The 20,167-nt window shown below is 41.8% G+C and overlaps 1 protein-coding gene across 4 annotated transcripts in view; it reads left to right on the forward strand.

Annotated features, from left to right (window-relative positions):
• LOC113407498 (ras-specific guanine nucleotide-releasing factor RalGPS1) overlaps nt 1–20,167 on the forward strand; it is a 287,535-nt gene that overhangs the window by 72,994 nt on the left and 194,374 nt on the right. For 3 of the 4 annotated variants that reach the window (XM_026656083.1, XM_026656082.1, XM_026656084.1), the window contains one exon: nt 19,820–19,903. The exons of the other annotated variant lie outside the window; for it this stretch is intronic. In XM_026656083.1, the coding sequence (XP_026511868.1) occupies nt 19,820–19,903 (84 nt within the window). The remainder of the gene's footprint in view (nt 1–19,819; nt 19,904–20,167) is intronic. 4 annotated transcript variants of the gene reach the window in all.

The raw sequence follows: 20,167 nt of genomic DNA on the forward strand, positions 1-20,167 counted from the left end.
CAGCCACAGCAGCCGTGGTCCACTGGATCACCGCAGGTGGCTGTCCCTGGCTGGGCAGCTCGGCAAAGCTGGCGCGGTCCACTAGCCCCAGGCAGTGGTCCCCAGGTGGCCAGCTGGAGCAGCTGTGGTCAGGAGCCCCTGGCAGCTGGTGCTGCTGGCCCCCAGCAGCGGCCCCCCGAGACATCCCCTCAGTGTGTCCCCCCCCAAGTTATACTAAAGATACCTGTGATTAAAAGTAATGGACAGGTCACAGGCCATTAATTTTTGTTTATTGCCTGTGACCTGTGCAAGACTTTTACTAAAAATACCCATGACTAAATCGTAGCCGTAGTCATCTAGTCCAGTCCCCTGTACTCAAGGCAGGACTAAGTATTATCTAGACCATCCCTGGCAGGTGTTTGTCTAACCTGCTCTTAAAAATATTCAACGATGGAGAGTCCACAGCCTCCTTAGGCAATTTATTCCAGTGCTTAACTACCCTGACAGGAAGTTTTTCCTAATGTCCAACCTAAACCGCCCTTGCTGCAATTTAAGCCCATTGCTTCTTGTCCTATCTTCAGAGGTTAACAACAGTTTTTCTTCCTCCTCCTTCTAACAACCTGTTACGTACTTGAAATCTGTTATCATGTCCCCTCTGTCATCTCTTCTCTTTGAAAAAATTGGGTTTGTTTAGTCTAATCTTCCCTCATAAGTCATATTTTCTAGACATTTAATAATTTTTGTTGCTCTTCTCATTTAGTCATTTTGTTTCTCTTAGCACAGATTAAATCTAAATTTCTGAATATTCTTTACTGTGTTGAAATATTTTTAATTAAGTTCTAAATGCTTGCTGTTTAAGTGACATCAGAATTTGATTTCTCTCACATAAGCTTAATTATCTGACAAAATCCAGAGCTGAATATCTAAATTTTTATGGTAATTTTTTGTGGTGGTTATCTTTTGGCATCAAAATCAATGGAGAAACTCAACCGACATACGTAAACACATCTTGAGCCTTTTGCCTAGATCTATAGCATTGTAAATATATCTCAGAGCTAATTCTTCCTGTCTATATTCAAATATTTACCATAGTTATATAGTCCACAGTGAAACATAAGTTTTAGAAGAGGTAACTTTTGAGGGCTGGCTCATGTCAACATTTTTCTCCTAGAAGCAGGTATATTCTAACAAACAACCGTTTGAGAGTGTACTTTTCTAAATTATTAAGAGAATTTTAAGCTCTTGGATAGATGTGTAGAAGGCATATCACTCTCAAGCATCTCCTCCAAAGACCTGGGTGGTAACGATATGGGCGGGGGGAGGGGGACTGTTTCTCCTATTAAATATTTGACTTCTTTCTTGACAATAAGAAGTCAAAGTGAAAAAATGTGCACTTATGGTACCCAAAATATCTTAACCTTTCTTCATACTCCTTTAGTCCCTTCTTTTTGGGTGGAATGCATTACAGAACATTAATTTCGTCCCCTCAGCTGATTCTGAGTATTCCTGTTTGTGAGATGTTGCTGTCTGGTGTTTATGAACTTCAGGAACCTTATAATGAAGTATTTTTTGTTTGGATTGCACTGTAAGCCCCTGACGACACCAAACATTCGGAAAGGAGGTTATAAACAGTAGTGCAGTTCCCCAGCTACTTCACAGAGTGTATGGCTTTGGCTAGCACAACACTGTGTATCACCTTCTCTCTCGGAGACAGAGATCCTCTTTTGAAACATATAGGAAGATAAGAAAAGCTAACTTCTATCAAGGTAACACTAGATATCCTCTGATACCTCCTATGCTGTCACATCATTCTTTGCTACATCTCTTCTTTGCAAAACACTGACTTGAAGAATGTGTTTTAGGCTTTAGATGCAGACACCATATCCAGAAAGAAGCTAGTTCAAGCACTCTTTGATAAGTGTTTTTAAAAGTATGTAGCTAATTTTCTTCTAGTGGAACAATAATCCCAGTCCCAGAAAAGAGAGATGCTCTGTTTTCTACTTCAGGTTCTTTGCATCAGTAAAAAGATCTTTGTCCAGTTCTGGACATCTCTGTCTTCAACCTTTCGGTGCACATGTGTTCAAAAAGTTGATGGTCCGGGTAGCCAACTTGAGACAAGCGCAGCTGCACATACTGCCACTTGAACCATCTACTGATGAAGGTGCAGTTAACTGAGGTGATGGCTTGACATTTCTCCACAGTCACTAAACCATCCAATTCCTGGCACATCATGGATTCAAAATGAAGCAGCAGAACTTTTTGACCCATCTCAGGAATTCTTAAATCTGGGATCTCTGAGCCAACCTAAGTCTTGTGCTAGCGCTTAAGGAGAAATTCAACAAAATTCATACCCTTCACAATTTGCAGCTAGTTGACATGATGGTAGTTTGTGGAAATGATTTTTGGGGCAGTACTCCACCTCTTTCCCCTTTAGAACTTTCTAATCAGGCACTGGTGGTAACAGACTTAAAATATGTATCCTTATTGAAAATCCTAGATATTAGTCTGTCTCTTCAGTGGTAGTCTCATCTCTTTAAGGACAAACCTTGGGCAATTCAAATAACTGTCACTCAGTATCAGGTTGGAAAGCTCATGTAACCTTGCATGGCACAGGGCAAGTGGCGACCTCAGGAATCAAACTCCTGGAAGTGTGGGGAATGTAATAACCAGCTTTCTTCCCAGGGTCCCCCTGCAAATTGCAGATATCCATTAGGAGAGTGACAACAAAACCATTATAACTTAACTCAAGTGCCAAGATGGAATAAAAAGTAGGAGCCTAAACAGAGATCAGATTCTTTACCTGATACACCTGTCTCTTTTCCTCAGAGCCATATACTTCTATGGCAAAACCAGCATTCAGGTTCACTTGCAAGCTAAATGCAGGAATAAAGGAGCAAGACTAGCACACCATTGTTCAGATTGCATGTAAGTGATTTCATACGTAAATAGACTGTTTGCACCCAAGTCCAATCAAAAGATAATCAAATTCTGCTCTTGGCCAGGGCACCCATAGGCCAGAAGAGTGGGTGCCCAATTATTCTCTGTCTGAGCCTCCAGGGTCATGCCTTCCCCTCCTATCCAGTGTAGCCAGAAAGATCAGCTAGGGTTTGGATTCAGTAATTTGGATCACCTCTTACTGATATAGGTACCCTTTCCCAGCCTGATTTGTATATGCATCAATGGGTGGGAATGACCGTTCCTCATGATCTCTGTTTATAAAGAACAGTCTTTTTTACTACTTTTATTTACCATACAAGATGTCTTTGCAAGTGAGTAAAATACTGAGGACGGTTCTACACTAGAAGCGCTACATCGGCTGCAATGTAGCGCGTCTGGTGAAGATGCTCTTTGCCGATGGGAGAGTGCTCTCCTGTTGGCATAATTACTCCGCTTCCACAAGTATTATTCCATCTCCTGCCGACATAGTGCCAGTGTGGACAGTGCTTAGGTCACTATAACTTGTCGCTCAGAGTGGTGTCTTTTTAACACTTAAGTTAGATCGACTTAAGTGATAGTGTAGACCTGCCCTGAGAAAGTTTGAATAGATGGAATTATTATACATCTGCTAATAAGTAATTTTCCTTTCCTTAAGGGGTGGAGGGAATCGAGATAATGTATTAACATACATCTGTTGCAGAAAATTTCACTCTTATGAAAGCAGTCAATCTGGATTTTAATTGCTTGGATAACAATAGAAGGTAGAATTCCCAAAGTCAATCCTACTTTTCTTTTCTTGAATAAAAACATGGCTGAGTACTTTCCTCTTTAGTGCTTTTTACTCTCTAGAGCAGTGGTTTTCAAACCGTGGGTCGCGATCCAGAACTGGGTCGCGATCCAGAACTGGGTCGCGGAATAGAAGGGACTGGGTCGCAGCCGCTCTGGTCAGCACCACCGACCAGGCTGTTAAAAGTCCTGTCGGCGGTGCTGCCTGGCAAACGCAGGCTAGTCCCTACCTGTTCCGACACTGCGCTGTGCCCTGGAAGTGGCCAGTAGCAGGTCTGTCTCCTAGGTGGTGGAGGTAAGGGGGGCAAAGGGCTCCGCACTCCGGCCAATGGGAGCTGGGGGGGTGGTGCTTGCGGGTGAGAGCCGCTTGTGCGCCTCCGCCTAGGAGCCAGACCTGCTGCTGGCCGCTTCCAGGGCGCAGCGTGGTCCACAATGCCAGAACAGGCAGGCAGCCTGCCTCTGCACCCCTGCTGCGCTGCTGACCGGGAGCCGCTTGAGGTAAGCCTGTGCCCCAAACCCCTGCCTGAGCCCCCCCAAGCCCAGAGCCCCCTCTTTCACCACAAACTTCTCATCCCCCATTCCCACCCCAGAGCCTGCACTCCCAGAGCCCCTTCCTACACCCTCACCCCCCCAACCCTCTGCCCTAGCTCTGAGCTCCTCCCACATGCCAATCCCCTCATCCCCAGCTCTATTGGGTCGTGGGCTTCAACAATTTTCTTCAACTGGGTCGCCAGAAAAAAAGTTTGAAAACCACTGCTCTAGAGTGCAGTGATTCCAGAGCAAAAACCTAATCACTGATTTAATCAGTTGTACTGCAGCTAGTTATATTATGCTTTTCAACTGAGGCCAGGTCTACAATACAAACTTACATCAGTATAACTACATCTCTCGGGTGTGAAAAATCTACACCCCATGAGCAACGCAATGATACCAACCTAATCCTTGATGGAGACAGTGCTATATCGATGGGGCAGCTTTTCCTGTCAACATAGCTACTGCATCTCATGGGGGTGGATTAACTACGCTGACGGGAGAAGCGTAGCAGTGTCTTCACTAAAGTGCTATGGTGGTGCAGCTGTGCTGCTGTAGTTTAAGTGTAGACCTGCCCTGAGTTCCAGAAGACACATCTGAGGAATGTATTAACTGCTTTTCATTGAAACGTTGGGTCCTTTTCACTTCAGTTACTCAATATAATGAATTATAAATTATCAAGATAACTACTGCTACTAATATCCACACCAGTGAGTTTTTAACTTTTTGTAATGTATTTAGTTCCTTTAGCTAGATTCTGACTAGGTTAGATAATAAAGTTTTGAATCATTTGGATGAGACAGTGCAGGAGGGATTATATTGGGTGTGGGTTACCACTAGCTATAAAAGTTGCATAATGATTTCCATTATGAACACTTATTTTAACTCACTCTGATTCGCTAAAACTTTCACCTTCCAGCTGAAATATTTTTCATACTTGGTCTCTGCCCCAGTCTTTCCCTACCTTAAGCCTTGATTGCACTAGAAAACTGAACATTTGTTAAAAATAGTTAGTTATAGATTCCATTGAACTGGTATAGAAAACAATTTAAATGCCAGTGTAGAGCAGATAGTTTTCAATACCATTCAAGAAGTCTGTCATTCTTTCTAAAATGGTGTTGAAAATGGGATTGAAATGGTACTTAAACAGTTTTTGCTATCAGTTCAGAAGGACATCTTGCTTAAAAACATTTTCTGTAATAGTTTCATTTCTTAATGTAGACTGAGCTGTAGATTCTTCAGATAACTTGGTTTATTTCGAGGCTGAATCAGGTTCCCTACGCCAGTGTTGGGAGATTTCCACATGAGTAGCAGGTATTGACATTGACAAAAATTGTGATCCTTTTCTACAGATATGGGAGTACCCTGGTGCCTTTTAGAATGAAGGCTTAGTGCTATTTGAGTTGGAACTGTATGTTTGGTGCAGCATAGCTGGATATTTGACCTGAGACTGCTTTGGCTAGGTCTACTAATGTGAGTGGAACTGATAAAATGGGATCATCCATTTTTTTTTATTTTAACTCCGTTTGTAGGTATTCAGTGAGGCCAGTACTTGAACACAACAGGACTGTTCTGGTTCCAACTTTTGATGCACAAGATACTTACTGTTTTGAGATGTCCTTTCAAACCATAACAAGCCAGTCATAGGAAGTAATTTTATATCCATGATTCTCAATTTTTTCTCACTTTCCAGATAAATAAGACATACATTACTGATTTACTGAATTTTAGGAAGTTTGCTGTCACGCTGGAAAACGTAACCTCTTATAAGGGACATTTTTCATGATATTACAGCATTTGCATCAATTACTGTTTTGCATTTGGCTATTGTTTAAAGCTGTATATCTTTGTCCTCTTCGTGTCCCCCAAACTGTGATGGATATTTCCTGTTCTTTGAGAACTTTGAGGCAGATCACACTTTACAGTTGGTCTGAGGGTTAGGACCACTCCTTTTGGAGCCTTCTCAAAATTCTGTCTTCATATAGCACAAATAGTGGCACACAGTCCTCCTCTGATGCACATCTTTTTCAACCAATTTAGGGGTGGGGATTCATTCCTTCTCCAAATCTACAGTTTGGCTTTGTCACTCCTCCCCCAAATTTAGTTTATTAATTTTAATTTGAACGGAGAGCTTTTGAGGTGGCACTAAGTTGCTCCTTGCTCTCTCTGTTCAAGCATCAAGATGATGGATCTAACACAGACAGTGAACAGGACCAGATTCCCCTGGTACCTGGGGACAGGCTAGATTCCAACAGACACACCTCTCAGGAGTCCAGCCCTTTGGTTGGCATGTCAACTGGGACTTTGTCCAGTGGAAGAGCAGGCAGAAGCCAGGAAGACTCTCACATTTCCTGTATCCTCAACTAGAGCAATCATTAATAGCATGCCCAGACAGCACTTAATTCAGTAGCTGAGCTGATTTGCATGCCCCTCCCCTACATTGCAATTAGGGACAAGTACTATGGGACATCTAATAAGCATCATGTCCTTAGCACTCCCATTCATTCAGTATACCCCAACCTCACTCGTCCAGTAGGTAGTTAAATATTTCACCTTCTTACTGGCAATTCTGTTCCTTGACTCCCAGCAAATGTCTCCCAGGATATGTGGCTTAATGTCAATGGAGTGGTAAACTGTACTCCTTCTCACTTCCAAATTATGCATGGGACAGTTCTCTGCCCTCATAAATATGATAACCCTCCTAGTGGACCGTCAGTTCAGCCCTCTTAAAACATAGGGGATTGGCAGTCTTCTTGAGGGCTCTGCAATGTAGGATGCCATCCTCAGACTCTACAAAAACTGTGTGAGCAAAAGAAACTCCTGGTATCGGTCAGTCTCCTCCCTTCTCCTATACCAGCCCCAAAGGAAAAAGAAAAACAAACCAAAGACAAAAAGTCCAATGGTATTCTGAACTTGAATTCCCAGTTCAGCCTTGATCTGTCAGCACCAATAAGCACGTGTACTGCAGAAGAAAAAATGAAAAAGATCAAGAACATAAAAAGCTTCTTCACCTTTATCATTCTCTTCCCTCCCCTGATTATCAGACTCGCACATTGAAGTGGAAGAAATAAAAATCAAGAAAAATTCAGGCTGTTTCCATCTATATATGACTTTTCAGTAGAAAAAGAGGAAAGTTTCTTCATCCAACCCAGGTGAAGCAGAGGAAATGGCACAGGAGACACTTTTGCTTCCACAGCTATTCAAAACCCTGGAAATTCAGTCTGAAGCTGCAGGGGAAAGGGAATCTGAGTATGACAAGCAAGCAGCCTGCAAATACTTGCCATTTTTTTAAAATATCAAACCAGATTACAGGTAAATCTAGAAGCTCTAGCCTCTGCCTGAAGATGAAGATTGTAACTTTGACCAAAGAAGATGCACTGCCTTCTCTTGTTCAGGATATGTGATTCCCCATCAAAGAGAGAGATTCTTCTTAAGTCTCCCTTATCAGTAGGGTAAATGAATGGTGATCTTCGAGGTGTAGCAACAAAACCTCTTGTAAGCCTTGAGATCCTTGGCTCAGTTATTCTGCTTCTCTAAAACCATCCTGGCCTGGACTCTAATGAGCTTATACTCTACCTCTAAGGTCAAAAGGCTAAGGGAAGCACTCCAGAAAGTTTTCCTAAAATTACATTTGTCTCTGTGGCACTGGATTCATTTGAACACATGGAATCAAAATCAAAAGTGGCCACAAAGAACTACAGAGGACTTTCTCTGTGAGGTTATGATGTACTCCGCTGCCGAGAAGCAGGAATTGAAGGAGTGGCGGGACAGCGAGAAGAGGGAATGAAAGGAGAACATGGCATACTAGAAAGAAGCCACGGAGCGGCTCTTAAAGGTTATGGAGCACCAAGCGGACACGCTCCAGGCGATACTAGCTCTTCAAACAGAGCAGCTCCATGCCCGCCCTCCCCTGCAGCTGCTGTAACAAAACTCCTTCCCAAGTACCTACTCCCCCTCCCCCCAACCGCCAACACACTGTTATCAACCTCCTGGCTCCACTCTCTACCCGCAGCATTCCACTCCTCCCTCCTCACAGTCCAGCAGTGTGGACTCCCACTACCCACTGCACTCAACACCCATCCCTCTGCAGTTTGGCCCTGCTGAAGTACAGCACCCGCTGCATTGTACTCCAAAGGAGAAGGTTGGGTATGATCCCTGGCCATACACAAATCTGTAGTCATCCCAGAACCCCTTCTTCTCTGAAGACTTTCCCTTCCTCCATCCCTCTCCCTGCTGATGTATTTTTGTCATTTGACTCTCTCCTCTGGTTGCTGTCTTTTAATTAAAGAATGGTTGGTTTGAAAGCAATCTTTATTCTATTAAGTGAAAGCAAAAAGAGCACTGCAAAGCAACATGCAATTATGTTAAACCCCCTTATTGCATCATGTGCACCAGTTACCTCCTAGCATTACAAGCCCTGCAATCCTGAGCATAGCACCAAATATTAGTGGCTTTCAGCTTCAAATTGCTGCTTCAAGGCATCCCTGATCCTTATGGCCCCGCGCTGTGCCCCTCTAATAGCCCTGGTCTCTGGCTGTTCAAACTCCGCCTCCCTGCACTGAGCCTCTGCAGTCCAGCCCTGAGTGAAGCTTTCATCCTTCCCTTCACAAATATTATGGCACGTACAGCATGCGACTATAAGCATAGGAATATTGTCATCTGCCATGTCCAGCTTCCCATACAGGCATTGCCAGCGGGCTTTTAAATGGCCAAATGCACACTCCATGGTCATTCTGCTCGTACTCAGCCTGTTGTTGAACCACTCCTTGCTGCTGTCAAGTTGCCCCGTGTATGTTTTCATAAGCCATGGCATTAAGGGGTAGACGGGGTTTCCCAGGATCTCAATGGGCATTTCGACTTCCCCTATGGTGATCTTCTGGTCCGGGAAGAAAGTCCCTGCTTGCAGCTTCTTGAACAGGCCAGTGTTCCGAAAGATGTGTGCATCATGCACCTTTCCGGACCAGCCTGCGTTCGTGTCTGTGAAACGCCCACGGTGATCCTCAAGCACCTGGAGAACCATTGAGAAATACCCCTTGCGATTAATGTACTTGGTGGCTAAGTGGTCTGGTGCCAGAGTTGGAATTTGTGTGCCATCTATTGCCCCTCTGCAGTTAGGGAAGCCCATTTGTGCAAAGCCATCCACAATGTCACGCACGTTGCCCAGAGCCATGGCCTTTCAGAGCAGGATGCAATTAATGGCTCTTCACACTTCCATCAACATGACTTCAATGGTCAACTTTCCCACTCCGAACTGGTTCGTGACCAATTGGTAGCAGTCTGGAGTAGCCAGCTTCCACAGTGCAATCGCCATGCACTTCTCCAGCAATGGGGCAGCTCTCATTCTCATGTCCTTGCACCGCAGGGCTGGGGTGAGCTCATCACACAGTCCCATCACACAGTCATGTGAAAGTTCTGCAGCCAATGCTTGTCATCCCAGATGTGCATCACGATGTGTTCCCACCACTCAGTATTTGTTTCCCACGCCCAAAAATGGCGTTCCACTGTGGTCAGCACCTCCGTGAATGCCACAAGCAATCTCGTGTCTTAGCTACTTCACGTGGCAAGATCAATGTCGCACTCCTCTTGCCTTTGCAGTTTAAGGAATAACTCCACTGCCACTTGTGAGGTGTTGGTCAGAGCAAGCAGCATACTGGTCAACAGTTTGGGATCCATTCCTGCAGACTGAAGAGGCAGGACGTGCAATACACAAACAGTTGAAAGATGGTGCCAAATACGACAGAAGCACAGGGATTGCTGGGATACGAAGCATTGCATCACGGGGCATTGGGACAGGACCCAGGATGCCCTGCGATCCCCTCCGTCTTCCCACAACTCTTAGCAGCGGAAGAGGAAGAGATGCTCTGTGGGATAGCGGCCCAGAGTGCACTGTTCTGAATACCGCTGCAAGTGCCACAAGTGTGAACACACTATTGTGCAGGCAGCTGTCAACGTGAACACACAACAGCGGTTTTCCTGCTGAGTGGTGCTGTAACTGCTGGCGCTGTAACTTTGCCAGTGTAGACGTGCCCTTAATGATCAGATGTCATTCTGTGCCCTTAAAAAGATGTGGGTAGTGCCTTTGATCCTTCTTGAGGCATTCCAAGAAGACTTCTTAAGTCTGGTACAAAGGCTGGCCTGGAATGCTTCGAAGAAGAATTTCTTCGAGTCTAAACCTGATTGTCAGATTGCAAAGTGCTGAGACTCCATGCTAGTACTACCCATGCAAGTCTGAGGTACACATTTAAAAAGGTGGTACCATTTCATTCTTAATGCATGTAAAATGGTGCTTTTTCATGAACCCTGACTCTTCTCCTCTACCTCACCTTTCTTGGTCTTGGAAGTCTTTCTTCTGCTCCCATCAGCTATTCCTTCAAACTGCTCCCTCGACGACATTCCCCAGCTGATCTTCTTTGCTCCTATCTTATCCTCCATGCATGCTTCTCATTCACCACTCTACTCATTTGGCATGTCTTCTTCAGACTTCAAATATACCAATGTCAAAAACAAACCAGCCTTGCCCTGTCTTCATCTCCCCTCCCTCCCCACCCTTTTCACCTTTGTTTTTCCATTTGCCTAGGATTCCTCTCTTTCCTTTCCCATCTGTTTAGGTGCCCTCACCAAGTCTTGAAACCTTCTCTGCCAAAGTTGTTAGAACTTTTTGAACACTAAATACAGTCTGTGTTAAAATTAATGCAGCTTCCATGTGATATATTTTGATTGTCAAAATATCAAGGATAGGGATGATTTAGATAGGGTGGAAAAAAATAATATAACAAGGAATAATGGGATAAATTTCAGGAAAAAATTTTTAAGCTGACAATGTCAGGAGGATTTCCTTACACTGCAAAATTTTTAGGCCGTTCACAAGTTTTCAAAGGGAAATGGTAGAAGGTTTATGGATTCTGACCTTAAAAAATCTAGACTGAACAGAACACTAGAATACACACTTAGTAAATGACCCTGTGTTGTCATGGGAATGGTCTAGATGACCTACAGGAATAATAATTAGAGATGGGGGAAAAACTATTTAAAAGAGGTCTGATCTAAAATCTTCGCAATATTGCCTTTGCAGTTGGATTATGTTGCCATGATACTGTCTACTTTTAGTAAAGGGAATAACTTGAGAGTGCTGAAGTCATGTTACTTGCTTGGCAAAGGCAGAACTTTAAATATTTTAATGGGGACCACAGTGATTGGTTTTCTGTTTAGTTTCTGAGATTTTTGTTTGTCTTTAATCCTTTTGAAATTTGTACTTTGCATCTGAATAAATGGCTCGGTGTGGGATCAGTTGCTAAAATCATCTGAAACTAAATATTAGTTAGGCAATGCAAGAGTGGTGCTGCCCTACGATATTAATCTTCATAAATAGTTTACACTTTGAATTTTATTGTGGCAGGAAAAATTTATTCACTGATTATATAAGAAATGCCATATCATCAGACATGCAGTTATATGAATGTTGTGCAGCTCTTGTGTGGATTATAATCTTGAAATTAAAGGCTGTCTCTTCAACTGGCAAATAAATCCAAATATTCCTATAAAAACGTATTTTTCTGTTCTAAGATATTATTTTTAAAGTCAGAAAAAAGTATTGCTTTAGTTCTTACTTCTGCAGTTGTATTGGATACCTGTATAATTTAGAATTTACTCAATTAGCAGCTTTTTTTATCTTGTGAACTGGAAATTCTGTTTGAAGGCTCTGACTCTGTCCTTAATTCACCTTGTATCTGGGTATTGCAATGCTTGTGGTATGGGAAATTAAATGTTGTATGTTTAAAAACAAACACAAAAATGCCTCAAAGCAAATTTATGGCTGAGCAATGCACTGCTTAAAAAAAGGTTACTATAGAAACTGTAAGAATAGCTTATAGGTGAATGTTGCTTTTATGCTAATATAGAAAGACCATTACTGTAGTCCAGATGAATAAGCCTAGCAAATATGTTCTTGTAGATAGGCAGTATTTAAAATAAGGAAAATATAAGATGTTCAAAATATACTTGATGGCTTGCCCACTTTTGATGATTGTACTTATTTAGGCTCAGGGTGGACTCGATTTAATCATGGATTTCTACATAAAAGTGTATTTTTGTTGGTTGTTATAAGGTTAATACATATTCTTCACAACTCAGATATAGGTTTCATTTTTAGAAGGTACACACTATATATTTTTAAACTGATTTATTTTGAAAACTTTTCAGACTAGTTTTACAGCTATATCAGAAAATGAATGATTGTTTGGTTATTTCATTTACCAAAGGTAATTGAAGCAGATATTTATGAAGTCATTGGGAGGTGAACTATCTCCAATTCAACAGGTTAATCATTAATATTTGGAGGATTTTCTTGCCATACTGTATTAGGAGGAGAACATCACCAGACAGACATTTAAATTGTTTTATTTAACTGAAACAACAACGTTATGTATTCTGGATTTTTTTTCTTCAACAGCAAACATAATATTTTAACAAAACAAGCATATGAATTTTGGAATTTAGTTAAACATTCAAGTTTTTTTTTAAATCAGGTTTGTTTTTGTTAATTGTTTTTAACTAAAATAGTTAAATGAAATATATAGTTTAAAAAAAAACCCCAAAATTAAATTGACTGTTAGCCAGGTCAACGTGAGAAACTTAAAATATTGGCTTCTGCAGCTAACTCAGTCGTCTTCACCTTCATTTTACTGTTTGTTCATAATCTGGAAAACAAAAACAGGCTTTCCTGCTTTTTTGAGGTCCCAAACGATTTCTCAATTTGGAATGAAGTAGTCCAAAGGAAGAAAATATTCTTTCTACACTGGCAGAAGGAGCTACTGCTGTTAAAAGTGAAATTATCACTTCAACAGTCTCTGAATCCAAGTGCTTAAGTGACTTCCACCAGTTCACTGGCGTGACTTTCTTTAAAACATCATCAGCAAACATATATTTCTTGAATGGTTCTTATTCCCAAACTTGGTCTCTTTTACAGCCTGCTGCCCTGAAAGGTTTTCCTTTCTAGTGAGAGAATGGTATGGTAGATCTCAAATCAATGAAGGCTACACTTAGAAAGACCTCAAGATTTCTGGAATATGCTGCTTCCCTTTTGTTTCTACTGCCCGTCCCTCCCTTCACACCTTTATCTCCAGACTTCTTCTCCTTGTCCAGATCTATTCCACCCCCTACAATCTTTTCTATTCATTGAATTTTTTGAAACTTTGCACTTTTAGAGAGAAGGTAAGGGATTGACTCTGTGTACACAAATTTGCAGAGGGACAATAGGGTTGAGGTCTGTTATTTCTCACCTCTCTTATTTCTTTATTTTTATTTATTTATTTTTGCTGTTAAGAAGCATGTTATCTCTTGTCAGGATTCCCTCCCCACTCTGAACTCTGGGGTACAGATGTGGGGACCCGCATGAAAGGCCCCCTAAGCTTATATTCCAGCCCTTATATAACCAGCTTAGGTTAAAAACTTCCCCAAGGCACAAATTCCTTTCCTTGTCCTTGGACAGTATTGCTGACAGCACCAAGTGATTTGAACAAACATTTAGGGAGGTTTCAGAGTAGCAGCCGTGTTAGTCTGTATCCGCAAAAAGAACAGGAGTACTTGTGGCACCTTAGAGACTAACAAATTTATTAGAGCATAAGCTTTCGTGGGCTACAACCCACTTCTTCGGATGCATATAGAGTGAAACATTGAGGAGATATATATATACACACATACAGAGAGCATGAACAGGTGGGAGTTGTCTTACCAACTCTGAGAGGCCAATTAAGTAAGAGAAAAAAAACTTTTGAAGTGATAATCAAGATAGCCCAGTACAGACAGTTTGATAAGAAGCAAGTGTGAGAGTACTTACAAGGGGAGATAGATTCAATGTTTGTAATGGCTCAGCCATTCCCAATCCCTGTTTAACCCTGAGTTGATTGTGTCTAGTTTGCATATCAATTCCAGTTCAGCAGTCTCTTGTTGTAGTCTGTTTTTGAAGTTTTTCTGTTTTAAGATAGCCACCCGCATGTCTGTCATAGAATGGCCAGACAGGTTAAAGTGTTCTCCCACTGGTTTTTGAGTATTATGATTCCTGATGTCAGATTTGTGTCCATTAATTCTTTTGCGTAGAGACTGTCCGTTTTGGTTCAACTCAGGGTTAAACAGGCAGCCCCCCCCCCCACCCCGCAGCACTGCTTTACCACGTTATATCCGAATTCGTGTTATATCGGGTCGCGTTATATTGGGGTAGAGGTGTAATCTAATGCATTTTCTTGCTATTACCGTATATACTGGTTCATAAACTGAATTTTTTAAGTAAAAAAGGGAAGCACCAGAGAAGGGGGTCGGCTTATGAATGGGTATAGAGAGGGAGAGGTGGGACACGGTCCCTCCCCACAACAGAGGGAGCAAGGAGAGACAGCACAGCCAGAAGGGAAGAGGTGGGGCCAGAGTCTCTCTGCTTCTGGCCATGATGCTCTCCCCCCAGCCTCCGAAGCAGCTGCAGCTCCGGGGCTGGCAGGCTGCAGCTGTGCCGCTCGGCCCTGCCCCCCAGAGCAGGCTGTGGCCACGCCGCCAGAGCACACTGTGGCCGCGCCGCTCGGTCTGGCCCGCCATAGCAAGCTGCAGCCGCGCTGCCCAGCCTGCCAGAGCAGCTCCAGCCAGGTCAGAGACATCCTCCCCTGGCCCATCCCAGATAAGGTGGGACGGGGGAGAGTGTGGGGGTCCCGGGCAAGGGGTGGGGTCATGTAGGGGGTGGTCACAGGGGTTACTCCCCTGACCCCCCACTTCTCCCCCCCCCCCCCCCCCAAATTTCCCCACCAGTTGCTGTCCCGGCCCGTCAGGGTAAGCAGCTGGTGTGCCGGGACACTTTGTTTACTTAGGTTTACCTCCATGCCTGCGGACGCTCAAGGTAAACAAACCATCTCGGCCCGCCAGCGGCTTATCCTGATGGCCCGGGAGCCAAAGTTTGCTGACCCCTGATTTATAGAGTCGGCTTATGAACGAGTTATAAAAATTTTCCATTTTTACTTATCTATCTTGGGGGGAGTCGGCTTATAAACGAACCGGCTTATGATCAATTTCTGTAATTTTAGATGTATCATTATAGGATCTTTTTTGGAGCTGGTTTACCTACTTGGTCTCTTTCTTTGTCCCAAGAGGGAATCAACAAAGAGAGCACAAACAAAACCTTCCTCCCCTTTTCTCCCCCTCCCCCCCCCAGATTTGAAAGTGTCTTCTTTCCCCATTGGTCCTTCTGGTCTGGTGCCAACTAGGTTAATTGAACTGATTAACCCCTTACACGTAAGTGATTCTGTACCTCTGGCCAGGAGGGATTTTGTTACTGCATACATAAAGGTTGTTACCCTTCCCTTTATATTTGACATCTCTGGAGACACAAATCCACAGTTTGAGAACTGCAAAACTAAGCATCTCTGATGGTATCTTCTAGACTGAACACTTGCATAGATAGAAAGATTAACCTAAATAATCTATACAGAAGCCCCTGGAACTCCATAAAATTGGGTCCCTAATCCATGAACTATTGGAACTCATTTACAAAACTTTTCTTAATCATTACCTGAATATATTGTCTCATACTATAGAATTAGAATTTATAATCCCTATTCCATGAGGCATCTAATGTTTTGTTCAGGACAAGTTAGGTGAGAAAAGGCCTTATCCACCATATTACTGCCTGGTGTGTCTGTCTCTGCAGTGGCTTTCCCTTTTATTTTGATTTTTCTTTTCCTTGAAGGAATACCCAGACGTTTTTCTCCCCTTCTCTTTTATTTTACCTCCCTTTGCTGAACGGTGATGGCATTGGTGAGTTAGACTGGTTTCTTTCCTTCTGCAGTCTCTCCAGATCCTAAGCCCACACAGCCTAGTTTCAGTCATCCCAGAGAACTTCAAGTGACTACCTTATAAAAGCCAAAATCTTCCCTCAAAGTAAAGTAAAATAAAATAAACCTAGCTGGGCTTGATTCTCTGCACCCATTCTCACAGAATTAATCAACAGGGTTGACGAATCAAAATGTTACAAGAAAAAGACAAAGAAGGCAGTATAGCCATCTTCAGTATGACACCTCAGATTCTACATCACTCAAGGAAGGAGATTTGTTAGAATCTGATTCTGAAGTCTCAGATTCCCTCACAGAACAGTCTGTTTCCTCATGAATATTTTAAAACCACAGTAAGGAGACACTGATCTTAGTTATACCTCCAGAATAAACCAAGCAGAAATCCAGTCTCTTTATAGGGGAAATATTTCCCCTCCAGCTCAAAAATTGAAACTTATTTCCCATCAGTGCAGTTGTTGAGGAAGTGATCAGTTCAGAATGAAAATAGCCATTGAAAGAAGTGCCTTAATAGACATCTCATGAAATATTATAAATTCCAGGATTAAAAAAATCTACCTACTGTTTGGTGCAGATACCAGGGATGTGGCTGTGACTGCTGAGGCAAAATAAATGGTCATGCCCATTGACAGATTCTTCCCCTTCCCCATTGACAAAGTGGACTGGAAAATAGAATTCTCATTGTGTAGGAATAATTAAGCCACAGATGAATCTCTTCTGTCTGGCCATCTATTTTGCTTGAATATATCTAACATGGTTTAGAGGACTGCTCCCACTGAAAGACAGAGACAGCCTTTCTTAACATGAAATCGGTCACAGCATCCTTCAAGGAAAATGCCACTGTGGATTCAATCACAATGTCCACCTGGTCAAACGCATCCAGTGCAATTACTAGGACACCCATGAATCCTGTCCGGAGAGCAGACAAGCAAGCAAAACAACTTGTGGCTTCCATTTCTTTTTGCAGCTGAAAAGGTGAGAGAGACTAGGCAAAGTGTGTGGTGGAAATTCAGAAAAGGAAATCTTTCTGCTGTAGGGTGCCATAAAAGGGATTTCAGACAGTTCCATTTGTTTTCTACTATGATCACTCCAGGATCAACAGAAGAGGTCAGACACCAAACATTGGAAGATATGGAAACAGGAATTTCATGGGAGGAAAGTCCTGGCAGGAGCGTGTGCAATCCTTAAGCGCAACAAATGCCCAGGCTCTCCACTTGGGAGAAGCAGCAGATCCCTGTCTGACTAGCAGATCTCTCTCTTTCTCTCCCTCTTTTCCCCCTCCCCCATGTGAAAGAACTCCATTGTAGACAGATGGGTTCTTATGATAGAAGAGCAAGGGTATTTCAGTCTGAAAAGTTCCCAAAAGATTGCTGCATTACAGACATTTAAAAAAAAATAAATCTTCAAAACAAACTGGGTTGTTCTTGGCAGTAGAACCACTACTTTCCATTGGGACTGTAGAACCAGTTCCCCAAAGGAGAAGTTATCCAACTTCTCTTTTACTGTGCAGAAAAGGTCTGGAGTGATCAGGCCCTTATTGGACATCAAAGATCCTCAAGTACAGGGGATTCCAAATGGAGACTCTTTCACACTGAGTATTTATCAAAAGTGATTTTCTCATTCCAATTGGGTGCATGGATGTGTCTCAAGATTTGCCTTCTCTCACTCATATTATCATTAGAGGCCCTATATTTTGACCATAAGTATTTCCTAAAGGTTCTAGTCACTCATTGCCAAACTTTGCTCTGGAGAATGTGAATGTAATGCATTCCTGGATCACTTCCTCATTTGGAATATGAATGAGAACCACAGAGATCGCTTTGAGAACACTGCAGGAACAAAGATTTTTCATCAATAATTAGAAAAGCATCCTACTTTCCACTCAATTCTACAGCTGGGAGAAATTGTTTATACTTCCAAAGGTATCATGTATCTCTTAGCAAACAGTCTGACAAATTAAAGTCTGTAATCTCAAAGATACACTTTGGAAATACTTGTGGTCTCTTGTTGGTACTATGTGAACAGTATACAGTGTATTGTATATCATATTGATATGAAATTAAAGAATGTGTGTTCCTATATTTGAAGCCCTAAATGGTTTAGGTCCTCACTATTTGAGAGACCTCCTGCCTCTCTGATGTATCCACATCTGTTACAGTCATGTGAGGTGCTTCCTGGGATGGGAGGGGGTTACTGGGGCTGAGGAGGCCTTCTCAGTGTGATTGTGATTAAACACCTTATGAGTTGAATACAATAGTTGTGTGTTAATTTTGTTGTACCAATAAAGTGGAAGCCAGTGGAGTAGTGCTTGGTTTTGATAAGTTATGGTACTATGTCTGTGGTGTTAAAATTGTGTAAATGTTTAAAGGGCTTGAGAGAAACAGTAATAAATTGAAACAAATGAAGCTACTTTGCTATTTGGCCATTTAATAATTGGCAGATTGTCAAAATACAAGTATTCAGTATTCATGCAGACAAACTCTGTTGCATGCACTTAACCCCAGATTTGTGCATGTAGATAAAGGATTGAGCAGATGCAAAACTGTGCATACTGAAAATCTGACCCATACTGTGTAGGATTTTGCATTACTTGTGAGGTAGATTTTTTGTGCTGTGTGTATGTTGTGTGATGTAGACGAGGCAAATGTATCATTGTTGTTGGTGCATGTACCTATACAATTTGGAAGTAAGAAATTTTAACTAGATCTGCTCCTTCAAAATTAATTGTAGATAAATAGCAATGGAGAGCTGCATTTTCCATATAAAATCCTGGTGGTAGTTGGGGTGGAGGTATTAGGGAAGGAATCATAATTTGATAGTTTTGAAAATCTTTTTTTCAGATACTAGAAATTAGAAATAATTTGTTAGAATTTAGAAGTAAATGAATTATTAGGGGCTCTATTTTTAGGTTTAAATGAGAAATCACCTGTTTTTCTCTCATGACTTGCTGCCATGTTACCCAGGTTGTTTGATGACATGACATTCTGGGCTAATTACAAGGCCAGTGATTCACATTTTCAATGCGGGCAGTCAAGCAGTCTCTTAAATAAGACTGGGTATTGTGGATAAACAACTAACACAAGAAAGGGGCCATTCTAGTTCCTGCCACTGCAACCACCGGAGGAGATGATGGCCCTCTCAGTTTTGTTTGTAAACTTTTTTTTTAAATTTAGTGTACAGTTTAATGAAACATACTGGATTATGTATATAAGATGCAACTGTCGATGCATATCAGTTAGATACATTTTTTTTCTTCAATAAACGTCTTGAAGAAATTACCTTAAACCAAACCTCTAAACATGTCATCCCTCTATGCTCTTCCAGGCCACATGTAAATCTAAAAATAGAACTTTCAGTCTGAAACCCACCAAATTGTTATTGTGTTATTTCATCCATTTCAAAACACAACACAACAAAACAAAATACCCCAAACCCTGAATTCAACCAAAATCAAACCCTAAAATCAGATTTTGAAAATTTAGGAATAGTATTTACTTAGTAAACAATGAGATTTTTTTCTACTTATGTCTTATTTGCATCCAACCCAATAGATGCAAACATACCAAAGCAGTCTGGAAAAAGTTTAACTCTACATATTTGTTACCTCAGTGCATTGTTGCATTTCATTGCCAAAATAAAGAAAATGAAGATTTGAGTACCTTGAAATGTATATAACCATGTCTGTCTTTGTTTTGTACTGAATATGCTGATGGCACTCAATAAACTATAAATATTATAAACCAATTGTCATCCTCATATTCTAGGAATTGTCAAGTTGTGGGTGGAATAAGAAAGAGAAGTACAGTTCTGCTCCAAATGCAGTTGCCTTCACAAGAAGATTCAACCATGTGAGTTCTTATTATAATAATGGCAACATGATTGTATGTATCAGTGTTAAAAATCATCCAAGTGGAATGTTTAATCTATATATTTTTGTCATTCACTGCTAAATATTTGGGGATTGACATGCCTGTGATGTAAACGGCTTGCTTAGGTGCAACAGTGTGATTACTTTAGTCCTGTTTAGTATCAGAGGGGTAGCCATGTTAGTCTGAATCTGTAAAAAGCAACAGAGGGTCCTGTGGCACCTTTAAGACTAACAGAAGTATTGG

This window comes from Terrapene carolina, unplaced genomic scaffold (genome assembly GCF_002925995.2).
Source record: "Terrapene carolina triunguis isolate 2854851 unplaced genomic scaffold, T_m_triunguis-2.0 Scaffold212, whole genome shotgun sequence".
In the NCBI taxonomy this organism is placed as follows: Eukaryota; Metazoa; Chordata; order Testudines; family Emydidae; genus Terrapene; species Terrapene triunguis.